The following is a 20,816-nucleotide window of genomic DNA, read 5'->3' on the forward strand; positions in this document are numbered from 1 at the left end:
TCTAGTTGATTTGTGCTAATGATGCTCTAAGACACTTAAATTTAGATAATTTTTCATGGATGAGAGTGTGTTAGAGCACATATGGTGTTCGGAGAGAGAGAGCGTGAATTAGGTTTAGTGCACCCACTATGCCACGTGGACTCTCCAATGGTGATAAAGTATAAAGAACTACTACTTTAGTTGACATATGCTAATGATGCTCCAGGGGACTTAGATTTAGATTCTTTAAAGTGAGAAAATTAATAGTTGTTATTTTAACAAATGTATGATTTGTTATGTTGTATATATAATATCTACATTTGATTTGTTAATCAACAACTAAGATTATTCACTTTGCACTTTAGAGTGAATTGTTCACTCTAGAAGAGCTGAATCTAAAACAGTATAGCAACACGAAGTTCATATGAACATTCACATATTCACTTAACATTTCTCATCATGATAGCCTTCTAATGCCTAAAATTTATTGATTGTTAACCGAAAATTAGTATATGTATTTAATCGACCAATTTTATTATTTAGACATACAATTTTCAACAATATACGTTGATACTTTACACTATTAAGTATGAACATTTATCTTTATGAGAGAGAACATGTACCTAAAGATAGTGGTTCTCTCTTGACAACTGCACCTAAATCGGTTTCCAACAAGAGAAATTTTGTGGAGGCGCGAAATTTGGAGAGTAGGGATCGAACCAAAGTGCATATAGTAACTAAAGGCTAGTGAGTCATAGGATCATCTTATTGCTAAATGTCCATTTACAATCTCCAATTTGATATGAAATCTTCAAATGGCTAGAGGTACTTATAGTAATGTCGAGAGACCTGTTCACCTTACACAAAGTTATTGCTTCTACCTCTCACAATATAAGATCGAATTTGGATTCTCTCAAATTGTTTCTCTCATATTATCTCTCCTTTTGTTAATCCAATATTTGATAAGCTACAAAGAGAAGAAAAAAAAACACTAAAAAAAAGAGAGAAGAAAAATGAATAAATGATTAATATTACTACAACATGATTAACATGAGAGGAAAAATTGAATCGAATTTGAATTCTCTCCGATTATTTATTTATTTTTTTAACCAAAAATTCTCTCCGATTATTTTTTAAAGTTATCTTCTATATGGCAATCAAAAGTTTCTATTAATGTTTCCTAATAAGAAAATTAGCAACTTCTTACTCCCTATAAGGCTATAACGTATCTATGTCCATTTTCAAATCTCGATAATTAAAAAAAAAATTGTCGGAATTGTTTATTCAATAAAAAAAACGAGTTGCAGTCCAAGTAGTAGCAGTAGTAGAAGAAGGTAGACACTGCAAAGGTTCCGCCGCAGAACCACCACCAACCATGGCGGCGACACTAACTCCGATTCAAACCTTCAAATTCTCCCATTCTCATTCTCCATCTCCATCTCAACCAAACTCAACCACTCTCTTCTTCCCAATCAATCAACCTTCCACCTCCCGCCGCAACAAACTCATCCTCTCCGCTGCAACTTCCGGTGACACTACTCTCTCCTCCAACGGTCCTCCTCCTCCTCCCCCTTCTCGATCAAAGCAAGTATCCTAATCCATTTCTGTTTAATATTACTGTTCTGATTTGTAATTAGTTGATTAATTGCTGATTAATTGTAATTTAACGATGAATGATGATAATGCAGAGTTCGGCGACACACGATTTCGGTGTTTGTTGGTGATGAGAGTGGAATGATTAATCGAATTGCCGGAGTTTTCGCGAGAAGAGGATATAACATTGAGTCACTTGCTGTTGGTCTTAATCAGGATAGAGCTCTTTTCTCCATTGTTGTTTCTGGTACTGATAGGGTTTTACGCCAAGTTGTTGAGCAGCTTCAGAAGCTTGTTAATGTTTTGAAGGTTTAACTTTCACCTTTTCTGTCTAATACTTGTTTGTGTTTGCCATATTCTGCTGTTTAATATGAGTAAAATTTAACAGAGTCGGAGAACTTTTTGAAATATTTATAAAGTCAGAGACCTATTCGAGAGTGTGTTACAAAGTCGGGGAGCAATTTAGGGTGTGTTTGGTAACACAAACAAGCTAGCTTATAAGCTTGTCTAAAAAAATTAGAGGTGTTTGGTAACTGAGCTTTTTTTTACTAGCTTATAGCTTTTTTTTCAGATGCTATTTCAAGTAGCGTTTGAGCTTATAGCTTATAGCTTTTTACACTTTATTCCATTTTTACCCTTTAATTTAATAACTACCCACTCTAGAAAAGAAACTACCCACTATCAATTATGTCATTTTATATTTATTAACCACTTTAAAAACTAATTTTACCAAACACTTTAAGTTCAATTAGCTAGCTTTTCAGCTATAAGCTAGTTTTTCAGCTATCAACTATCAGCTAGCTTATAGTAGCTTATTTTCACCAAACAGACCCTTAGTGGTTTACTGTAATATTTTGTGTAGGATGAATAATAGTTTAATGGCTAAAGTATTGAAAGAAAAAATGAAAATAATCTGAGGGTTTATGCTTGTTATGTGAATTTTGTCCTAGGTAGAAGATCTTTCCCACGAACCACAAGTAGAGCGTGAATTGATGCTGTTAAAAGTGCATGCAGATCCTCAAAATCGCACTGAGGTACGTGCTTTTTTATTTCTGGGTGCTGCTTGCATGTTTTGTTCTTGTTTGTTGGGATTTAGGCATGTGGATTATTTAATTGTTTGCTTCTGTTTTTTATTAATTTGTTTTTTTTTGCCGGGATACACAGATTAAGTGGTTGGTGGACACCTTCAGAGGCAAGATTGTGGACATCTCGGAACATTCTGTGACGATTGAGGTCATTGCCGGTCATATTTGGATGTATTTTAGTTGTTAGTTATCATGTCTTGATGCATCTTTTTCATGAGTTGAACTATCTTCCTCGCCAATGTCTTTGACCTGTTTGTTTTGCCAAAACTTATTTGATTTTGTTGATTTCTCTATTAGTTTATGGCAGTAAGTTATGCATGGACATAGAAATAGAAAGTTGTGATGTTTGCTCTTTGAGATCCTAATATTTGTATAAATTTTTTTTTCTTTCTGAAATGTAGATGTGTTTGTGTCCTTCTACTTACACATTTAGTTCATGTATATATGAATAGGATTCAAAGTCATTATGTTGCCATCATTAAAGTTCTGGTATCTTTTTTTTTGAACAAGTAAAGTTCTGGTATCTAGTTGTTGGATCTTTATTTTTGGGTGGTTGTTGTGATTGTTAATTGGCTGTAGGCTTAGCAATCAATTCAGTGACATTTGGAATAGGGGAAAATCTTCATTGTTGTTTGTTATTTGATATTGGAGGAGTAAGTTGCATTACTAGAGTGTGATGCAGTGCCTTGTGAATGACTCATTTTGGGAACATACTACATGTGTTAATGTAATCATCCTTTCATCGCATATATAAAAATTCTATCATTAAGATATTCAAATATGAATATGACTGTATTGTTGCTGAACTGGCTGTTTTTATGATACACTTTTGTTCTTGATTTCTTGTCTTTCATTCTTTACGCGAATATGATTTTGTCCATCTTTAAATTACACCAAGAATAAAAAATGTTCTGATACGAGTTGGGTATGAGTCATTCTGTGGTAAATTCAGGCGAGTCATTCTGTGTATGTTACAGGTTACCGGAGATCCAGGGAAGATGGTTGCAGTTCAAAGAAATTTTAGCAAGTTTGGAATTAAAGAAATAGCTAGAACTGGAAAGGTTTGAAATCTCAATTGAGTACCATATAAATTTCCTTAACTCTTTTTTATCATGTCCACTACCTCTTTCATCGTATTGTTATTTATAAATAAGACTCTGCAAATTTTACTTATCCATTATTATCTGATGATGTAACTATACTTAGATTGCATTAAGAAGGGAAAAGATGGGTGCATCTGCTCCATTTTGGCGGTATTCAGCTGCTTCGTATCCAGATCTTGAAGGGAAAACAGCTATCAACGCCCTTGTTGGAGCGAAAAGCACGAATCCTGTTGACAAAACTGATGTGCCTGTTGGGGTATGACTCTATAATCCTACCATTTCCTTATTTTCACCAGTATCTTGACACACTTCAACTTCAAATTTCAAATACATTCACTTAAAAATAAATAATTGACAAATCCTATTAAAAATGTTAGATTTTTAAAATCACGAACAAACTTACTTTTGTGAAGTGAAATTATATTATACTAGGTGTGTTTTGAACAATGGTTTCAACACTTATACAGACCTCAAACACTGTTGACATTTCAGCTAATGATTTTATAATTGATCATCCTTTATCCCTCCTACTTTAGAATAGTGTTTGATAATTTGTTTGAATGGTTTTGGTAAACATACAAAGGCTGATGTTTTATGGTAGTTTGCAGTTTATGCAATTCTTTTGTGCATCTGGGACTGAGTAACAGCAATTTGCCTTTACGAATGCAACCTTTTTTCCTTAAGCTTGTTATTATGAAATAATACTATGTTTATGTCTTCCGTTTGGTATTCTGCTTATTGCCATTTTAAGCTGAGTTGTGATTTCTAACACGCACCTTTGCTGGCTGTGCAGCCTTTCTACATTCTAATTTTTTTGGTATTTCTTGTTGTGTCTTTTTTCCCTATTTGGGAATATTTTATTTCCCACTATTTTTTTTTTCTTTCTATATGAAGCCTTTAGATCACTCATATTGACTGTGGATTGTGTGTGGTTTTTAGCTTTGTTCTTTATTCATATATCGCTTTTCATTCTCTGTCTCCACTCTCCAGCTTCCATTTAGTACCAGATTTCAAAGCAATTAGTTTATTCTTGCCACATCAGGTTGTGGTAGAAAATCAGTGATATATTTTTATCAAAAAAAAAGAAGAAATTCAGTGATATATTCTAAGGTCACTCGAGCATCAAATTATATTATTGTTGAATCTTTATTGTCTTTGCTCATCAAAGTGTTCTAATTTTTTAGTTTTATAAAACTTCTATGACCAACTAGAGACAAACAAGTTCTACAAAAAAAAAAAAAAAACTAAAGACAAACAATTTTTTAACTATTGCACAAAATGATGCTAACAGTGACTTGAGTCTTGAATGCATTTCATTATCAACATGTTCAATATTTTCTGTCCCTTATGTACTTGATTTATTTGGTCATTAGTAAACAGTATATTCCGATCTAGTCTCTGACCTTATCTTTTTGAAATGTTTGCTTATGTGAAGGGAGATGTATATCCTATAGAGCCTTCAGACAGTTTTACAGTCAATCAAGTACTTGACGCTCAATGGGGTTTTCTCATTGATGAAGATGTAAGATGGTTTAAAGTTTTTCATTGTCCTTAAATGTCTCCTTTTATGTTTTCTTGTAATGCGTTGTAATCCTCATCTGCAGGTTCTTGCTAGTGTTTTTTTTTAGAGTGTATATTTCTTTTATTAAATACAAATGACATTTCTATTTGATTTTTTTGGTTATGCATTTCTATTAAATACAATTTATGATATCTTTGTCTTTATTTTCTTGTCTTTAAATTTAATCAAGTTGAGTTAACACGATATTGCTTTTCTGTAAATGACATATTAAAAAGCTTGGGACCAAATTGTATGAAAATTACTTCATAAATCTTTGTACCAGATACCTGTAAAGTTTTAATGCTAATTAGAAATGTTTTATGCTTGTCAAGAGCTAAAATTCTAGCTGATTCTCGTACACCAGCATATAATTTTCATGGATTTGCATGTAATAATCTAGTTGTTGGGATAATGCCTTCAGACTAGTGGAATTCGATCACACACTTTATCCATGCTTGTGAACGATGCTCCCGGAGTTCTGAACATTGTTACAGGGGTCTTTGCTAGAAGGGGCTATAACATTCAGGTTTGCTTCATCAGTGTTGTTTTTCACTTTGGTGTTGGTATAAAATTGCATAAACAAAGTCTCACGTTTTAATGTATGTTCTTTCGTTTGTTTGAATGTGTTCTCTTTTATTTTCAGAGTTTAGCTGTAGGACATTCAGAAGTAGAAGGAATTTCTCGGCTTACTACTGTGGTTCCTGGTACAGATGAGTCAATCAGCAAGTTGGTGCAGCAACTCTATAAGTTAGTGGAGCTGCATGAGGTTCAATATCTCTACCAAAATAAATGCATCACAATCTATAAATAAACTGTTTGCTTTTAGCTTTATAATTTTTTTTAGTATTACTGGTTGCAGAGTCCTATATCATTTTAAGTGCTGATCATTGTCATAGTAGGCACAAAAATGAACATATGGGGCTTACCCCAACCACAAGGAAATCGATTTGAGAAGTCTACAAATATGAACCAACTAAGCTTTTTCGAGGAGATTTGCGGGGAAACAGGAGGACGGGCTGGGATGATCCCTGATACTGTCATTGCCAAGGCAGGGCATGATCCTATCATATTGTCAAGTCAGAGTTAACTCACAGTGACAGTGAGGATTTAGGTGTTTTGGGCTTAGGATTTGAGTGTGGAATGGCTAATCCTTAATCTCCATTATTGTGACTTTTCCCTTTGTTGATGTCCATGGATACAGGTCTATAGTATACTCTAGGTCAAACCACATTAAATTCTTTGTTTTCTCTCTGTTTATGCACCTGGCCACAACAGGACATTTGTGTTGGAAGCCTTTATTAGGATTTGGCGACCCATATTAACAAAACTGATTAGTCACGATTCACATTTCAATATTTGAGCGAACTTTATATTAAGAGAAATTTGAAAATATATTGCCCCTTATAAAACCTGACTAGTTTTTGAGTGCTCTGACCTTAATGATTAATTTTATTTAGGAACACCAACCCAAGTAAATTCTCTTACTTGAATAATACATTTTTCTCTTGCTTTTGTAGTTTATTATTAAGAACTTTATTCATGCATATAGTGCAATAACATTCAACCATTGTTAATATTAAGAAAAGCTGGCCATTTTATACTTCTGTATCTAAACTGATACTTTTCCAGGTCCGTGATATAACCCACATGCCATTTGCTGAGCGAGAATTGATGTTAATAAAGATTGCTGTAAATGCTGCTGCACGACGTGATGTTCTTGACATTGCCAGCATTTTCAGGGCTAAAGCTGTTGATGTGTCCGATCATACAATAACCCTCGAGGTAAAGTCTACGTAGATTTTTCAAGCAAGTGATACAGTATCACACTTGGCAATATATTTCTGTTTTTTTATTTAATGTGGTTAGGATAATCAGAAGAATCGGGAACTTGATTTCAACATTTTTTGTTGTTGTAGTGTTGTTTGTATTGAAGCATTTCACACTTATGCAATTTCTTCAATAATAACAGTTGAAATTATCAAAGTACCGACTTTGGATCCACGGATCCATTAATATTTTTAAATTGTTTCTCGAACTAAGTGATATGCTCTTATCTTATGTCAGCTTACTGGAGATCTGGACAAGATGGTTGCGTTGCAAAGGTTGTTAGAACCATATGGCATTTGCGAGGTCTGTTTTATTAATCTTTCCCACGTATCTGGTAGATATTTTGTTGCAACTGTTTACTTGTTTAAATGCCTTATTCCATATCCCGGGAAAAAACATCATTACCTATATTTCCAGAGTCACATTGGATGCAGTTGCTTCCTTTTTGTATTCGTTACCAAAATGTCATATACTCATATCTTTTCTTTTCTCAAGTTTGTATAGGAAACAGTTAACAGTAAGGCTGCATCTACTTTAAATTTTAGTTTGTCATTAGGATACACTTTGAATTAAATTAAGAATGAATCCACTTGTTTACTTAAGAAGAATGTCGTCCATAAAAGTTTGCTTCATTTTTGTTAGAAAGCCCCGAAGTTTGGGCTTCACCATGCATGCTCCTGTATATGCCGTACTTCATTCCTGAAGGTTCCAGTTTTAACTCCCTTGAGAACAAATGCGATATGACTTACAAAAAGTGATAAGATACCCTATAATACACCCTTTCATTGACAAAAGAAAAGAACATTGTGTGTTTGCTCCTACAAATCACATTACCTATCCTGAGTGAACCATTGCACTTATCTTTCTATCCTATTCTTTTTAACGATGTTTCTTGTTTCAGGTGGCACGAACTGGACGCATAGCACTGTCCCGCGAGTCAGGTGTGGACTCCAAGTACCTGCGTGGATACTCTCTTCCTTTATAATTAATTTCTTCGTCTGGGCAAAGGAGGGCTCAAGTTTTCGGCTTGTAGAGAGCTTTAACTTAAGCTGTGCTTCCAAGTTTTTTGGCTCTCTAGCTGTAATGTTGAATTTTTGTGATGTGCAAAATGATTATAGTATCTACTCCAAACTACTGTAGCTATAGACTTTATTTATTTTTGTTTTTATGAAAATGTAAGACTTTAAGACAATTTTAGGCGTCGAATGACATCTAGATATTTCTTTCAAGAAAAAAATAAATAAATATAATTTCTATTTAACTTATCGTCTTCGTAAATTTGTTTTAATATGGCTCAACCCACTCCTAAAAATGTGCATTTTAAAGCATGCTTATGGTAATGCATTTTGATAGATATGAGCACATAGATGAGCTGGTTGAGAGATCATAACTTGGTTTTTGCAGAACTACAATTACTTGTGTTTATCTTATTCAACTGGGTAAATGGGTAGTATAACATGGAAGATGATAGATTATTTAATGGTTATAAATCGATTTATCACCATTAGATAAAAAAAGTTTACAAATCATAATAGTACGTTACTCACTAGATATTTTCTTCTTCTTTCCCAGCCTCTCCTCATCTTTCCCAGCCTCTTCCTCAGTTTCTTCCCTATCTAATCTTCTATTGCCTTTAGTGTTAATTTGTCACAGTTCTATAGTTATTATTTTCGATCTCCGTTGTTATTGTTATTATAAAAGGTAGGTAAATTGTACTCTCTCCGTTCCAAAATATAAGGGAAAATTGGTCAAATAAAGTTGATGTATTTACTCCAAATTTTTAACCAAAGGAGAGTTTCCATACATTGTTCCCATAAACTTCATAATAGACAACAAAACAGGGCAGAATTATGAACATCTAACAGTCCCGACAGTTAAAAGATTATGTGATCTTTGCGGTAGAAGCAATGCATGCAGCTGCCATAAGTACATCAAAACCAAAGCTTTGACTATTCTAAAGTGTAGTCCTACTCCTACCTACACAAGGAAAAGGAAAGTATTCATATCGTAATCCACATTTTTAGTATAAAAATTCATCTCTCGTTAGGGTCATCCAAACTAAGGTGGCATTTAAGCCTTATTATATGCATGAAAACTAGAAAAACAAAAATAGAAATAGATGAAGTAACCTATTATAGCAAATGCTTGTCAAAAAGCATTTGTAACTGTGTTGGGGATTTTGGTATTCATAGATATCTTCTATGAAAAATTTGGAAAAGGTTTATAATATTCAATGTTTTTACTTTAGATAGAAAAAAAATAAAGAGGGAATTCGGATAGATAAGACATACGGCTTATTTATGATACGGTTGTATTACGTCAATTAATTTTTGTATAACGCATTGATTAAAATACATTATATATAATGTACCAAAAAAAAAGCATTATATATAACTACATCACATCAACGATTTGTTGCGCATGTCACGGGTGTAAATACTAGTTTACTACATTTAGGCCTTATGTGCAACGGCTCATAAGTCTTAGAGTTTCCTGGACCCCTTTATATAGGGGCTGAGGCCCAAATTTTGTGACCCCGTGAAATTGACGGTTATAACTAGGCAAGTTTTGTGGTAACATATTCATTGAGATTTTTTTGCCACCCTACAACCTTCTCGCGCGCTCTACTAGTTTCCTGTTTTACCATTCCGCTAATTAAGTAGCATACGTCCCACTACTTAAGTAGTGGACATGGGGAATTTTGGTAATTTTGTAGCGCATGCGAGAAAATTGGTAGGGTGGCAAAAGAAAGTCTCGTATTCATTCATTATGCATTAACTACTCGGGCAGTAAAGGCAATCTATTCAAGTTGTTCAGCGAGCCATTTGCACTGCCATTGGAAGAAGAAAAATCATCAGACTCAGAGGTGTCACTAGTTATCACATCATCCATCACATAATGGGATGGAAAGATGCGCAGATGATGTACATTTGACTCTCCACTGATTCTCCTTGCTTCTAGTTGATAGCTACGTACAAGGTCCAGCTGAAGCGATACTACCTGATATGACCTTGGTAGTAGATCCACAGTTTCACCCTTAGGAATTACTATATGCTCTATGGCCATTCTTGCCTCCTGAAATGTGAAACATGAGTCTCTTTAAGTTTCAATTTTCAGTTATAAAATATTACAGGTGTGTGCTTGTGTGTGTGTCATAGTCCAAGCTGAAGATTACAGCAAACATTTAGGCAATATATTTATTAATCATATTTCCTTCATGACATAATAGAAATCAATCATCAGATATGGGTACAAAAAGTAAGTAAAAAAAAGGCATCTTGGACTTCCTTCACCGTCATTATGGTGTCATTTACTGTGGTTTCCACCACCACGGCAGTGTGATGGCACAAACTTTTTGAACAAGGTGATGGCACAAACTTAACTAAGGGAACGCCACCATTCAACATGAAAATTAAATTCATCTCAGTCAATTTTCCAAACTCTACTGTCAAATTAAAGTATCCTTCACTCAGTTTACTGTGACTCAACATTCAGTATTATGACCCTTCCCAGTTGCTACCATATTTTGTTGTCCCAACCAGAACATTATTGTTTTTACCCTATAAATAAGGCCTCGGATAAAAAGTTACTCTTTAACTAGAGGCATCCCCATCATCTCTCAGAATTCCAACCAGTTAAAACGGTTTTATTCCTAAATCTATTTCCATATGTGTAGAGCTAAAATGGTTTTGAGCATCGATTTGCTCCAAAAGGAACAGTGGATAGAAATAAATCATAACTTAATATATTACCTCAAAAGCATGATTAATTCTGATATCTGCTATATTTCTAGGTACAAAAACTCCACAGCTCAAGGTACCCAAAAATAGTGAGCAAAGATGCCGTGGTTGGCCATAATGAAAGGATATTACACTGAATCAGAATTACAAACAGTTAAAATGGTTTTGTTACTGAATCTATTTCACATGTTTCACCAACAGCTTAGGAATTTTGAGCATGGATTTGTTTTTTGTTCCAGCGAAATCAAACAAAACCAAAAGGAATAGTGGATAGAAATAAATCAAAACTACAATATCTATATCTATATTACCTCTAAAGCATCAGCCTTCTCTGAATCCTTTATCTTATCAATTGATCCAAAAACAATTAAACCATCTTCATAATCACTTAGTAATGCTCGTATGGCTTTTGTTACATGCTCCAACGAACTTGTCTAGTGTGGAAAAAACATTGTTTAACAAACAATTTAAAAAAGTACAGCTGCAAAACTAACAAAGCAATTTTAGATAATTATTACCTTTGTCACATAAACAGGAATATCATGAGATTTAAAGGCAGCTTGGATCCTTGAATTCTTCTTAAGCTTTGATTGCAAGGCAAGTAAAGCATTCGCCTCACTAATATTATCAGTCAGTTGAAGGTCCGCATCATTCATTTTCAACTGTTTAATTGCTTGAGTAACAGTTGCCTCTAAAATCTAGAATTACTGATCATTCTGTAAGTTAATCAGCCAATGAAGAAATATAAAATAGGAAAGGGTTAAATATGTTTCAAGTCCCTATATTTGGGCGACTTCTAAAAATAGTCCCTACATTTTTTATATTATATTTTTAGCCCCCCACGTTTTTGTTGTTTCCAACATTGGTCCCTAATGTGAAATTTGGCTGACTGAACAGACGGAAAATGCCGCATAGATGCCACACAAACTCATTTAATGCATACTCTTTGTGCGTCCACGTCATTAAATAAGTCTGCATGACATCTATGTGGCATTTTCCGTCTGTCCAATCAACCAAAATTTCACAGTAGGGACCAATGTTGGAAACAGAAAAAACGTGAGGATTAAAAATATAATAAAAAAAATGTAGGGACTATTTTTAGAAATCTGTCAAAATGTAGGGTCTAAAAACATATTTAACCCAATGGAAAACAGAGTGAAAGAATGACCACTATTTTTAATTTTATAATAAAGGCTTGAATGTCTTTTTTGTCCCCATAAATATGCCACTTTTGATTTTTGGTCCCTAAAACAACTTGTTTTTGCTTTTGACCCTTATTATTTTGTTTTTATTTATGTTGAATTTAGTCCCAGTAATATTCTGAATATAGTGTCTTGAACCCTAAAATATGGATCATACAAGGACTAAAATTAATATGGTCTACATATTAAAGGAATTAATTTCAAAATGAACATATATTAAATGGACTAAAATGGAGAGCAAAATTGAAAAGTTGCACATTTGTAGGGACAAAAAGAAGGAATAAAAGAAAAATTTGATATATTTGCAGGACGAAACATTTATGCCTATAATAAACAGTGTTTATCTAACTCTATTTTGATTACTTCGTTGATGAAAAATCTTGTCGAGGAGAGTGGAAGAGAACAATGGCGTCATTGTTAAACCGTTTTGCATGTTCTCCAACTTATACATGTTAAATAAATTGGAACCGTGAAACGAAATGATGAAATAACAAACGGGAAGAAAGGGTACTATTGTTGAATTGGAAAGTTGGGTAGAACTTGGTTTAAGTAGAGGAAGATTGAATATCTGTGATGGAATGTAGTGAAACTAATTATGAGGAGAGTGACATGCTTTGGAGTTAGAAGAATGAATGGAACAGGGGAACTGACATAAAATCGCCACCCAAAAATGAACTGAACCAGTGTTGCAAGCACCCAATGAGTAACCTCTCCAATAATAAACATATTCACAAATTTGACATCCAATAAATCTTTTATTCCAGGGATATAACAAACACCGTAGAAGTTAAAAATTGGAACAGTAAACACCAAACTCCATAAAAAAGATCTGTAATCATTTTTAATTTCTTTTTTACTTTGAGCATCTCTTCTTCCTTCACCTGGAGATATTTTAGACTTCAAATTTCCATAACATGTTTTTCTAATCACGTTAATGAAGTTCCTTGGTTCTGTTAAGTCTGGTTTATAAGAAAGTGAAATTTATTCAATCCGAAAAGGGAACGAAGTGAGATTTAGGGTTAGGGGGAAATGAAGAAGAAAGAAGATAATGAGAGAGCACATGACCTAACATATTTTTGTGCTTTTTTTTTATAGTTTTAATTTAATAATATCCACTACGGACGTGTGTCAACATTATAGACAGCATTGATAAAAACAAGTAAAACACAGCACACAAGCAAAAAAAACAAGCTGTTAATGATAATATCAATGTTCATTTCATATATTAGACTCAGCTGTTGGGCGATGATGTCTTACCCCATAACAAAATAGACGAAGTGGCAATTTGTGCTCCCAAGAATTCTCTAACATGTCATTAGGCAACATCAAAGGTGATTCATCTTGCCTGGTTTTGAGATCAGCCCTTTCTGGAGCATCTTCAAGCATAATTTCACCACCAATTTCTGGAGCATCTTGCCTGGTTTGTACACTCTCTTCTTGCTCTTGAGACTTCATCCTGCGCACTTCTACATTTGGAAAACGACCTACACCAACAAGCAAGGAGAGCATACTTATAATCAACCTACTGCAATATTTATTTGCACATGTGGTCACTTACCTGAAAGAATAGCATCCACAGTTGCTTCAAGGCTACGATGAATCTGCAACTGTGTCTTTGAAATAATCTCTACTGCACAACTAAATGTTGATGGGCCTTTCCTCTCCAGTACTGTCTTCTGAACACCCCTGCGGCTGGCCTCTTCATCCCCGAGTGTCACACTCTAAAATGATAGTAGAGATGACAAAAAAAAAAGAATTAATATAGAGGAAGTGGGGAGAACTGTTTCACTTATATTTCTGCAGAAAACTTATTACACATATGATGACAGAGGAAATAGAAAAGGAGGCATCGGGCCTGATTAAAATCTATGAAGCTCGAATAGTTGAAAAATGGAAAAGAGTCTGTCGTACCATATAGGCCACCAGTACTCCTTGGATACGTGTCCGAAAAGTATCCAAATTTCTTTTTTTATTAATAATTATAATTATTATGATGATTGTCAAATAACTTATCACTACTCCCCGGTACTCCTTGGATACTTTTCTATATTTTACGGTTTTGGAGACGGGCCGGATCGTATATTGCGATTTGGATGGTGGGGTTGGTTTCCGGAAAATTCGCCGGAATGGGTGGCGGTGGCAGTGGTGGGAGATGATGAAAACTGGCCGGAAAAATGTCGAAATGAATCACGGAAGCGAATAATGGGCATACTCGACTTAACACACAGTTTGCCGGAAAAAAAAAATCTTACCGGAGGACAGTGGGTCCACTGGGTAAGCACGGTGTGGGTTGCCTCTTAATAGGATCTAGATACCATGTTGAAAGAAAAAAGATAAGAGAATACAAGAGACATATGGTGAAAACCTTGTGTGTACAAGCATCACGGACATTCTATTATATGGCCGATTCTACAATTAAGAGCATTGATTACAAATGGAATATGCTATGCTAAGAATAATCTAGGATATTCTAGAGTATATTTACAATTAATTATTAAATATCAATAAAGGGCAACAACAGTCTTTACATCGATGTGACAACAAGAAAGATAGCTATGAGGGCAAGGCGCCACTGCAGTATAGGCAGCTAACATAAGTATTGTATTCCACACAATTACCGAAATTTGGCTCAATGGCTGATCTGACATTGTTGGCATCAAGAGTCAACTTTGCAACAATCCTGGCACTTTCATTTTCCTCTTGATCAAACCATGCCATTTCATTTTTGAGCACTGATGTCAGTAGTTTCTTTATCACATTTTGTAAGATTTTCCCCCACAGCATGCCAGAAGGATTGTAAATTATCAAACAGACGTGTAGTTGAAGAAAGACTAATAAACAAATAGCATTATATTTCTATTTCTCAGCTCATGTGTATGTGGTTTGAACTGTAGTAGACACTGAGTGCAGCACTGTGAACAAAAGCAAGGAAGTGATAGAATACTTGATAAAGAAATGTCTTTGCATAACAGGGATCATTATTTGTAACTTTCCTATTAAAAGTTTTCGTTTTTGTTAATCTGACTGAGCTGAACGTATATGTACCCAAGCACATTCAGTGTCTTGCCATTATCTGGATACACCCACAAAACCAGACACTCTTACATCGTGTGAGCAGAATGGCAAAACACACCTAATAAACAGGACATTTCCTGCAACAGGACATTTTCCCAACCTTGATGTAAGCTTCGAGCTCAAAATCAAGTCTACAAAACTTCCCTGACCACAGAAAGCCCTAATTTTATTTTACAAGACTAGATACCTATCCCCCTCAACTCGTCCTGTTATTTGTAGGAAATAAGCCACAACTAACTTACTAATTATCAGCAAGTAACAAACCAATCAATGATAGTCAAATACTTCAGACACTTAACAGTTAATAAATTCAATAGTAGTTAGATTAGTCTTGAGAAGTACACTCCAGTCTTATCCCAAATTAACAATATAACTCTCAACTTAATCAAGGAAATAATATTTACTGAAAAGGAGGATTCAGGGTTAACAATTCAAAATACATATGAAAAATGTTTAACCAAATAGCATAAGTATCAAATTTGTAATGGCACCTCTTCTTGTAGGCAATTGTAGATTTTATTGCCACTTTTCACTTATTTTCCTATATTCAAGCCAATAACAGCCAGAAATTAAAGCTTCCTAGCACATTTTATTGTTATTCCTTGTTACATTGTTAGTCCTTGTCGCACACACACCGATAATGATATGCCTCAATACAATAGGGCACACAACTGCTGTCTGCTAATAAACTCGGTTTATTCAGAGGGTTTAACAGTAGAAAATTCTGTGCTAAAGTAATCAAACACCTTCCAGTGCCCATGTCATTCTAATTGTTGTTCCATTAATCCATTAGAGGCTACACAAACACAATAAAGGGCATCCATTACAACAAGATGCAGATCTAGGACCTACAATATGGAATACTCAGTACTCGACAGGGTGTTCCCTTAATCATGTGACATACCAAAAAATTAATTTGGCATCTTGCTTAAGATGTAGTAAACCTCACCTGTATTCCTCCGACAAGCATCTCTAAGGAAGGATTCATTATTAGATTCTCAATTGTGATTCCATGAGCAGTGGCAACAAGCTGGATCCCACGCTGTGCAATTGTACTTGCAGCCATTGCTTCAAGTTTCGTACCAATTTCATCAATTACAATTACTTGTGGCATGTGATTTTCAACTGCCTCTATCAATACCTGAATAATATGACAAACATAGGAACACTAATCAGATTAAATAATGTTTGGTGATCATTCTGCTGTGTGGTTGCTTCCAATCAACAGAATACATTATGTTATATATTTTAAGCTTTGGATAGCGAAGTGCAGATTTTAGTGATTGGTGTTAAAAAAATTGGGAGGAATGTAATAAGTAACTTTGAAATAGTTGATTCTGAAAGAATGAGTTTTATGCATGGGAATGTTGACCTTAAAGTAATTTTGGCAATCAGTGATAGCCAAATTTTTACAATAGAATTGACAACTAATTTTGGAGCCGTATCCAAACAAGTTGTCTGACAGAAATTGAACTTCCAACTATTACTTGAAACAATTAATGCAAATCATATCCCTCACTTTCCTGTTTTAGTCACATCAAACTAGGAACGTTACAGTTGCAACACATGGGGGAGAAGTATCAGATGTATAGCACTCTACTACTCCACACTCTAAACGAACAAGAGGCAACTTATGAATGCAACTAATACCTTATGCTGCATATCAGAGTTGGGAACTTGCATCCGTCGAGCACTGCCTATTCCAGCATGAGGTATATCGCCATCACCCCCAATCTCATTGGATGTGTCAACAATCATCACACGCTTCTTGTAATCATTTGCCAGCATCCTGGCTATTTCCCTGAAAATATAAAGAACTAAGGGTTTTAAACTACAGTCACCATCGTATTGCATTGCGGTCTTTGACACCTTGCAGTAACGGATAAATGCGGCTACAATTGTGGTTGCTGAGTCCCGAAAAATTGTTATATTGCAAGAGTAATCGCTATGAACCACAATTGAAAACTTTGAAATAACAATTGAGTGCTTAGTGATTAAAGGAAGAAAGAATAAGTGACCTAATGATTGTAGTTTTGCCTACACCAGGAGGCCCAATGAGTAACAAAGACGAGCCGTCTTGAACCAAATCTTGCAACAAGTTAGCAGTTCCGGAAATTGCCCTACCAACACGACAAGTAAGACCAATAATTGTGCCCTTGCGATTTCTAATAGCACTAATCCGATGCAATGTCCTGCTGATTCCTGCTCGATTATCAACAGCAAAGTCACCAACCTGCAAGAGTTTTATATATCTAGTAAATTGACAAAATGCATACTAATTTTGTAGTATACAAAACGGCTGAAATACCTGAGCAGTGGCGTGTTGAATATCCTGAACCGTGATTGGATACTCAGATATAACAAAATCTCCAGATGGAAACCTAGCCAAAGGTTTCCGACCTAAATCCATAACCACTTCGATCAACATATGTAGCTCTGGATGCTCACTCACGCGCCTCCGCATCTCCTCCGGCAACAGAGACAGCAAACGCCCAAGTTCAACGTCCGACTCATCCTCCGAAAAGGTCGATGTCGGATAACCGACCCGCAAAACGGGAACGGTTTGAAATGGGGATTGAGGAGGATGGGAAAAGTTGAATCGTTTGGATGGTACGGAGTTGGGAAGCAAATGTTGATGACGGCGAAGAAGAAGAAGGTGAAGTGGAACTGGGAACCGTAGTAGCATAATTTTGGGGGGAAATTTTACTGTTGAGAGAGATGGAAGAAAATGGTTGGTTGGTTGCGTATTTTGCTTTTGCATTGCTCCCAACTTGGCAAATTGTTAATTACCCATTTCTTAAAATTGGATTGTGACAACACAACTTTAAATAATAGTAAATATACCCATTGTTCCGATTAATGTTTTCCGATTCTCTTTTTACTTCTTCTTCTATAAATTCATCTCTTTCTTTGTACCCAAATTCTCCACTTGCATAATGAGTAACATGGTTTCAGATGTTTTTGAGTTATTAATTGTGGTTTTCTATGTTAAAATTGGGTGGCAATGAGCAGATGAGATTCCGGTCAAATTCGGCTGGAGGTTGAAGATTAACTTTTTTTTTCTATTGTTGCTTATAACGTATATATACATCCTTATCCTTAATATATTAAAACAGGATACTATACTAACAAGTTTAAGCGCCTAAACTGATCATTATTCAGCCTAACCCTTTGATATTTTTTTTTTCATTTTCAACGATAATGATAATAAAATACTCCGTATTCCGTAAACAATGAGTTGAAGCCCTTCATTTTCCTCTTCCTCTTTTTCAACTCAAGAAAAAACCTTTAATAAGTACACCCTGCTAATCCTCAATTTTGTGGATTGTCCTTTCACTTTTTTTTTTCTACAAAATCTTTCATTTTCTTAATCTCAATTTGATCTCAATGTTTTCCAGCCCTAATCTCCGGCGCCTCTTCCCTTTCTTCCTTGCTTTCATCTGCACTTTTCAAGCAATATCAGCTTTTACTGTTGGAACAAAATTGGTTCTAAAGCCCCAAGTAAAATTATAAGTTTTGATGATAACAATAAGTATTAAAATGCGCAATTGATAGTACTGACATTTAATCCAGGTGTGCAGGATCTTATAAGCAAATTCTGATATTTCTAAGTTCTTGAGTAAAGAAACAAGTTCTGAAAGGATTCAGAAGCAAAGATGAACAAGAGGTTCTTTCCCATCAGAAGACTCTGAAGCAAGAAGCTATCAGAGGCAAGCTTAAGTCAGAAGCATCTGACCATCAGAGGCAAGAAGCTATCAGAGGCAAGCTTAAGTCAGAAGCATCTGACCATCAGAGGCAAGAAGCTATCAGAAGTTGGTCAGCGCATGTGGAGTTGATAAGTATCAATCATGCCAAAAATTTCAGAGAACGTTGGAAGCAAGACAAAAGGATCTTTCTCTGTTTTAGTATGAGAAATCTTAAAAGGACAATCAAGCTTATCAACTTTATTCTAAGTTTGGAGGAGCGTGGAAGTCAAACTGTGAAAGTTTCCCTATTTGGTATAAACTTCTCTCCAAGACACAAAGTATGGTAAACTCATTACCACTTTGGTGTGACAAGTCACTTTCACTGCTCAATCCAATTCAGCTGGCTACAACGTCTTTGCACAACGATCATCTATGCATGGAGCGTGCTATTCAACTATAAAATCAACACTCCATCATGAAGATCAATGACGAACACGTTATCTATCTATTGCACACTCATCTCGATACTACAAGCACTTAAGCTCTGAACCTTTGAATTTCATTCACATCAAAAATATTTTAAAGTATGTATCAACTCATTGTATTTTAGCTCTAAGGTTTTATTAGTGTTTTGTATTATCACGACAATCTTTATTTATTCTTTGGATTGAGAAGTCTCTTGCTTGATGCTTGAGCATTGTGTAGAAGTCTTTTGTTGTGTGCTTGATCATTTGTAATCTTGTGTGATTATAGTGAAAATTCCTTGGAAGTGCAAGGAGACTGAACTACTCTCATTTTGTGAGAGGAACCAGTATAAATTTGCTTGTGTTCGTCTTCTCTTCTCCGATCTCTTTATACTTGTGTTTGTTTTGTGTTGTCCGCTGTCTTTAAAGCTTAGACTTGAAAAGGTTTTAGTTTGTCTTAAAACACAATTCAACTGCCCTTCTTGTGTTTTCACACCGTCAATTGATATCTAGAGCTCTGGTCTGTTACTTTCACTTAATAATGAGACAGTAAAGATCTTGAAAACACATCATGTATGGATCTAGTTCTCCAACACTAACACCAACACCATATGGAGCTCAAACAACTAATACTATCCTCTTCAACTATGACCATATATGAATTCTAACTCACATCATCACTCTGATTACAATGGTAGAAAAGCATCACCATTAAAGACAAGTGCTTTTTCATTATAGTGTTGTGATCCAAATTGAAGAAGACCCGTTGATTTCATAAATGCAGAAGAACATTAGGCCAAAACTGGATGAAGTCTTTGGGGCTCCAAAATAACCTCATTAATGATAACACAAGTCAGTTATTATTCAATGATAAAGATTTTTCATTTCATACTTAGAAGCATTAAAAGTTTTAAACTTTTGAGCAAATTTTCATTGATGGTCAAACAAAGTTGATGTATTTAGTCCAAATTTTTAACCAAAGTTGATGTATCTAATCTTGGATACTCTCTTCCTTTATAATTAATTTCTTCGTCTGGGCAAAGGAGGGCTCAAGTTTTCGGCTTGTAGAGAGCTTTAACTTATGCTGTGCTTCCAAGTTTTTTTGGCTCTCTAGCTGTAGTGTTGAATTTTTGTGATGTGCAAAATGATTATAGTATCTATTCCAAACTACTGTAGCTATAGATTTTATTTATTTTTGTTCTTAAGAAAATAGTTAGACTTTAAGACAATTTTAGGCGTCGAATGACATCTAGATATTTCTTTCAAGAAAAAATAAATAAATATCATTTCTATTTAACTTATCGTCTTCGTAAATTTGTTTTGATATGGCTCAACTCAACCCACTCCTAAAAATGTGCATTTTACTAAAGCATGCTTATGATAACGCATTTTGATAGATTTGATTTTGATAGAACTACGGTTACCTATGGGTCATAACGAGGAAGATGATAGATTGTTTAATGGTGATAAATCGATTTATCACCATTAAATAAAAAAAAAA

General features: G+C 34.8%; 2 protein-coding genes across 3 annotated transcripts; one reads left to right on the forward strand and one right to left on the reverse strand.

The window, feature by feature from the left end:
- The first annotated feature begins 1,171 nt into the window (after nucleotides 1–1,171).
- LOC123917809 (acetolactate synthase small subunit 2, chloroplastic-like) lies at nucleotides 1,172–20,468 on the forward strand. 2 transcript variants are annotated; one of them, XM_045969655.1, is made up of 13 exons: nucleotides 1,172–1,563; nucleotides 1,668–1,881; nucleotides 2,523–2,606; nucleotides 2,737–2,805; nucleotides 3,635–3,718; nucleotides 3,864–4,016; nucleotides 5,196–5,282; nucleotides 5,743–5,847; nucleotides 5,965–6,087; nucleotides 6,951–7,103; nucleotides 7,386–7,451; nucleotides 8,050–8,156; nucleotides 20,359–20,468. In XM_045969655.1, the coding sequence occupies exons 1-12, from the start codon at nucleotides 1,355–1,357 to the stop codon at nucleotides 8,131–8,133; spliced, it is 1,431 nt and encodes a 476-aa protein (XP_045825611.1). In that variant the 5' UTR covers nucleotides 1,172–1,354; the 3' UTR covers nucleotides 8,134–8,156; nucleotides 20,359–20,468. The 2 variants fall into 2 exon arrangements, with proteins under 2 accessions (XP_045825611.1, XP_045825610.1); XM_045969654.1 differs by lacking the exon at nucleotides 20,359–20,468 and having other exon boundaries at nucleotides 8,050–8,420.
- LOC123917807 (protein SEEDLING PLASTID DEVELOPMENT 1) lies at nucleotides 9,512–18,241 on the reverse strand. The gene is made up of 9 exons (XM_045969652.1): nucleotides 17,474–18,241; nucleotides 17,184–17,398; nucleotides 16,816–16,966; nucleotides 16,115–16,306; nucleotides 13,649–13,811; nucleotides 13,348–13,574; nucleotides 11,407–11,586; nucleotides 11,200–11,322; nucleotides 9,512–10,223 (listed from the first exon to the last, which is right to left on the reverse strand). Exons 1-9 carry the CDS (start codon nucleotides 17,924–17,926, stop codon nucleotides 9,927–9,929), a joined length of 2,001 nt encoding a protein of 666 aa, XP_045825608.1. The 5' UTR covers nucleotides 17,927–18,241; the 3' UTR covers nucleotides 9,512–9,926.
- Nucleotides 20,469–20,816: the final 348 nt, after the last annotated feature.

This window comes from Trifolium pratense, linkage group LG3 (genome assembly GCF_020283565.1).
Source record: "Trifolium pratense cultivar HEN17-A07 linkage group LG3, ARS_RC_1.1, whole genome shotgun sequence".
Classification (NCBI taxonomy): domain Eukaryota; kingdom Viridiplantae; phylum Streptophyta; class Magnoliopsida; order Fabales; family Fabaceae; genus Trifolium; species Trifolium pratense.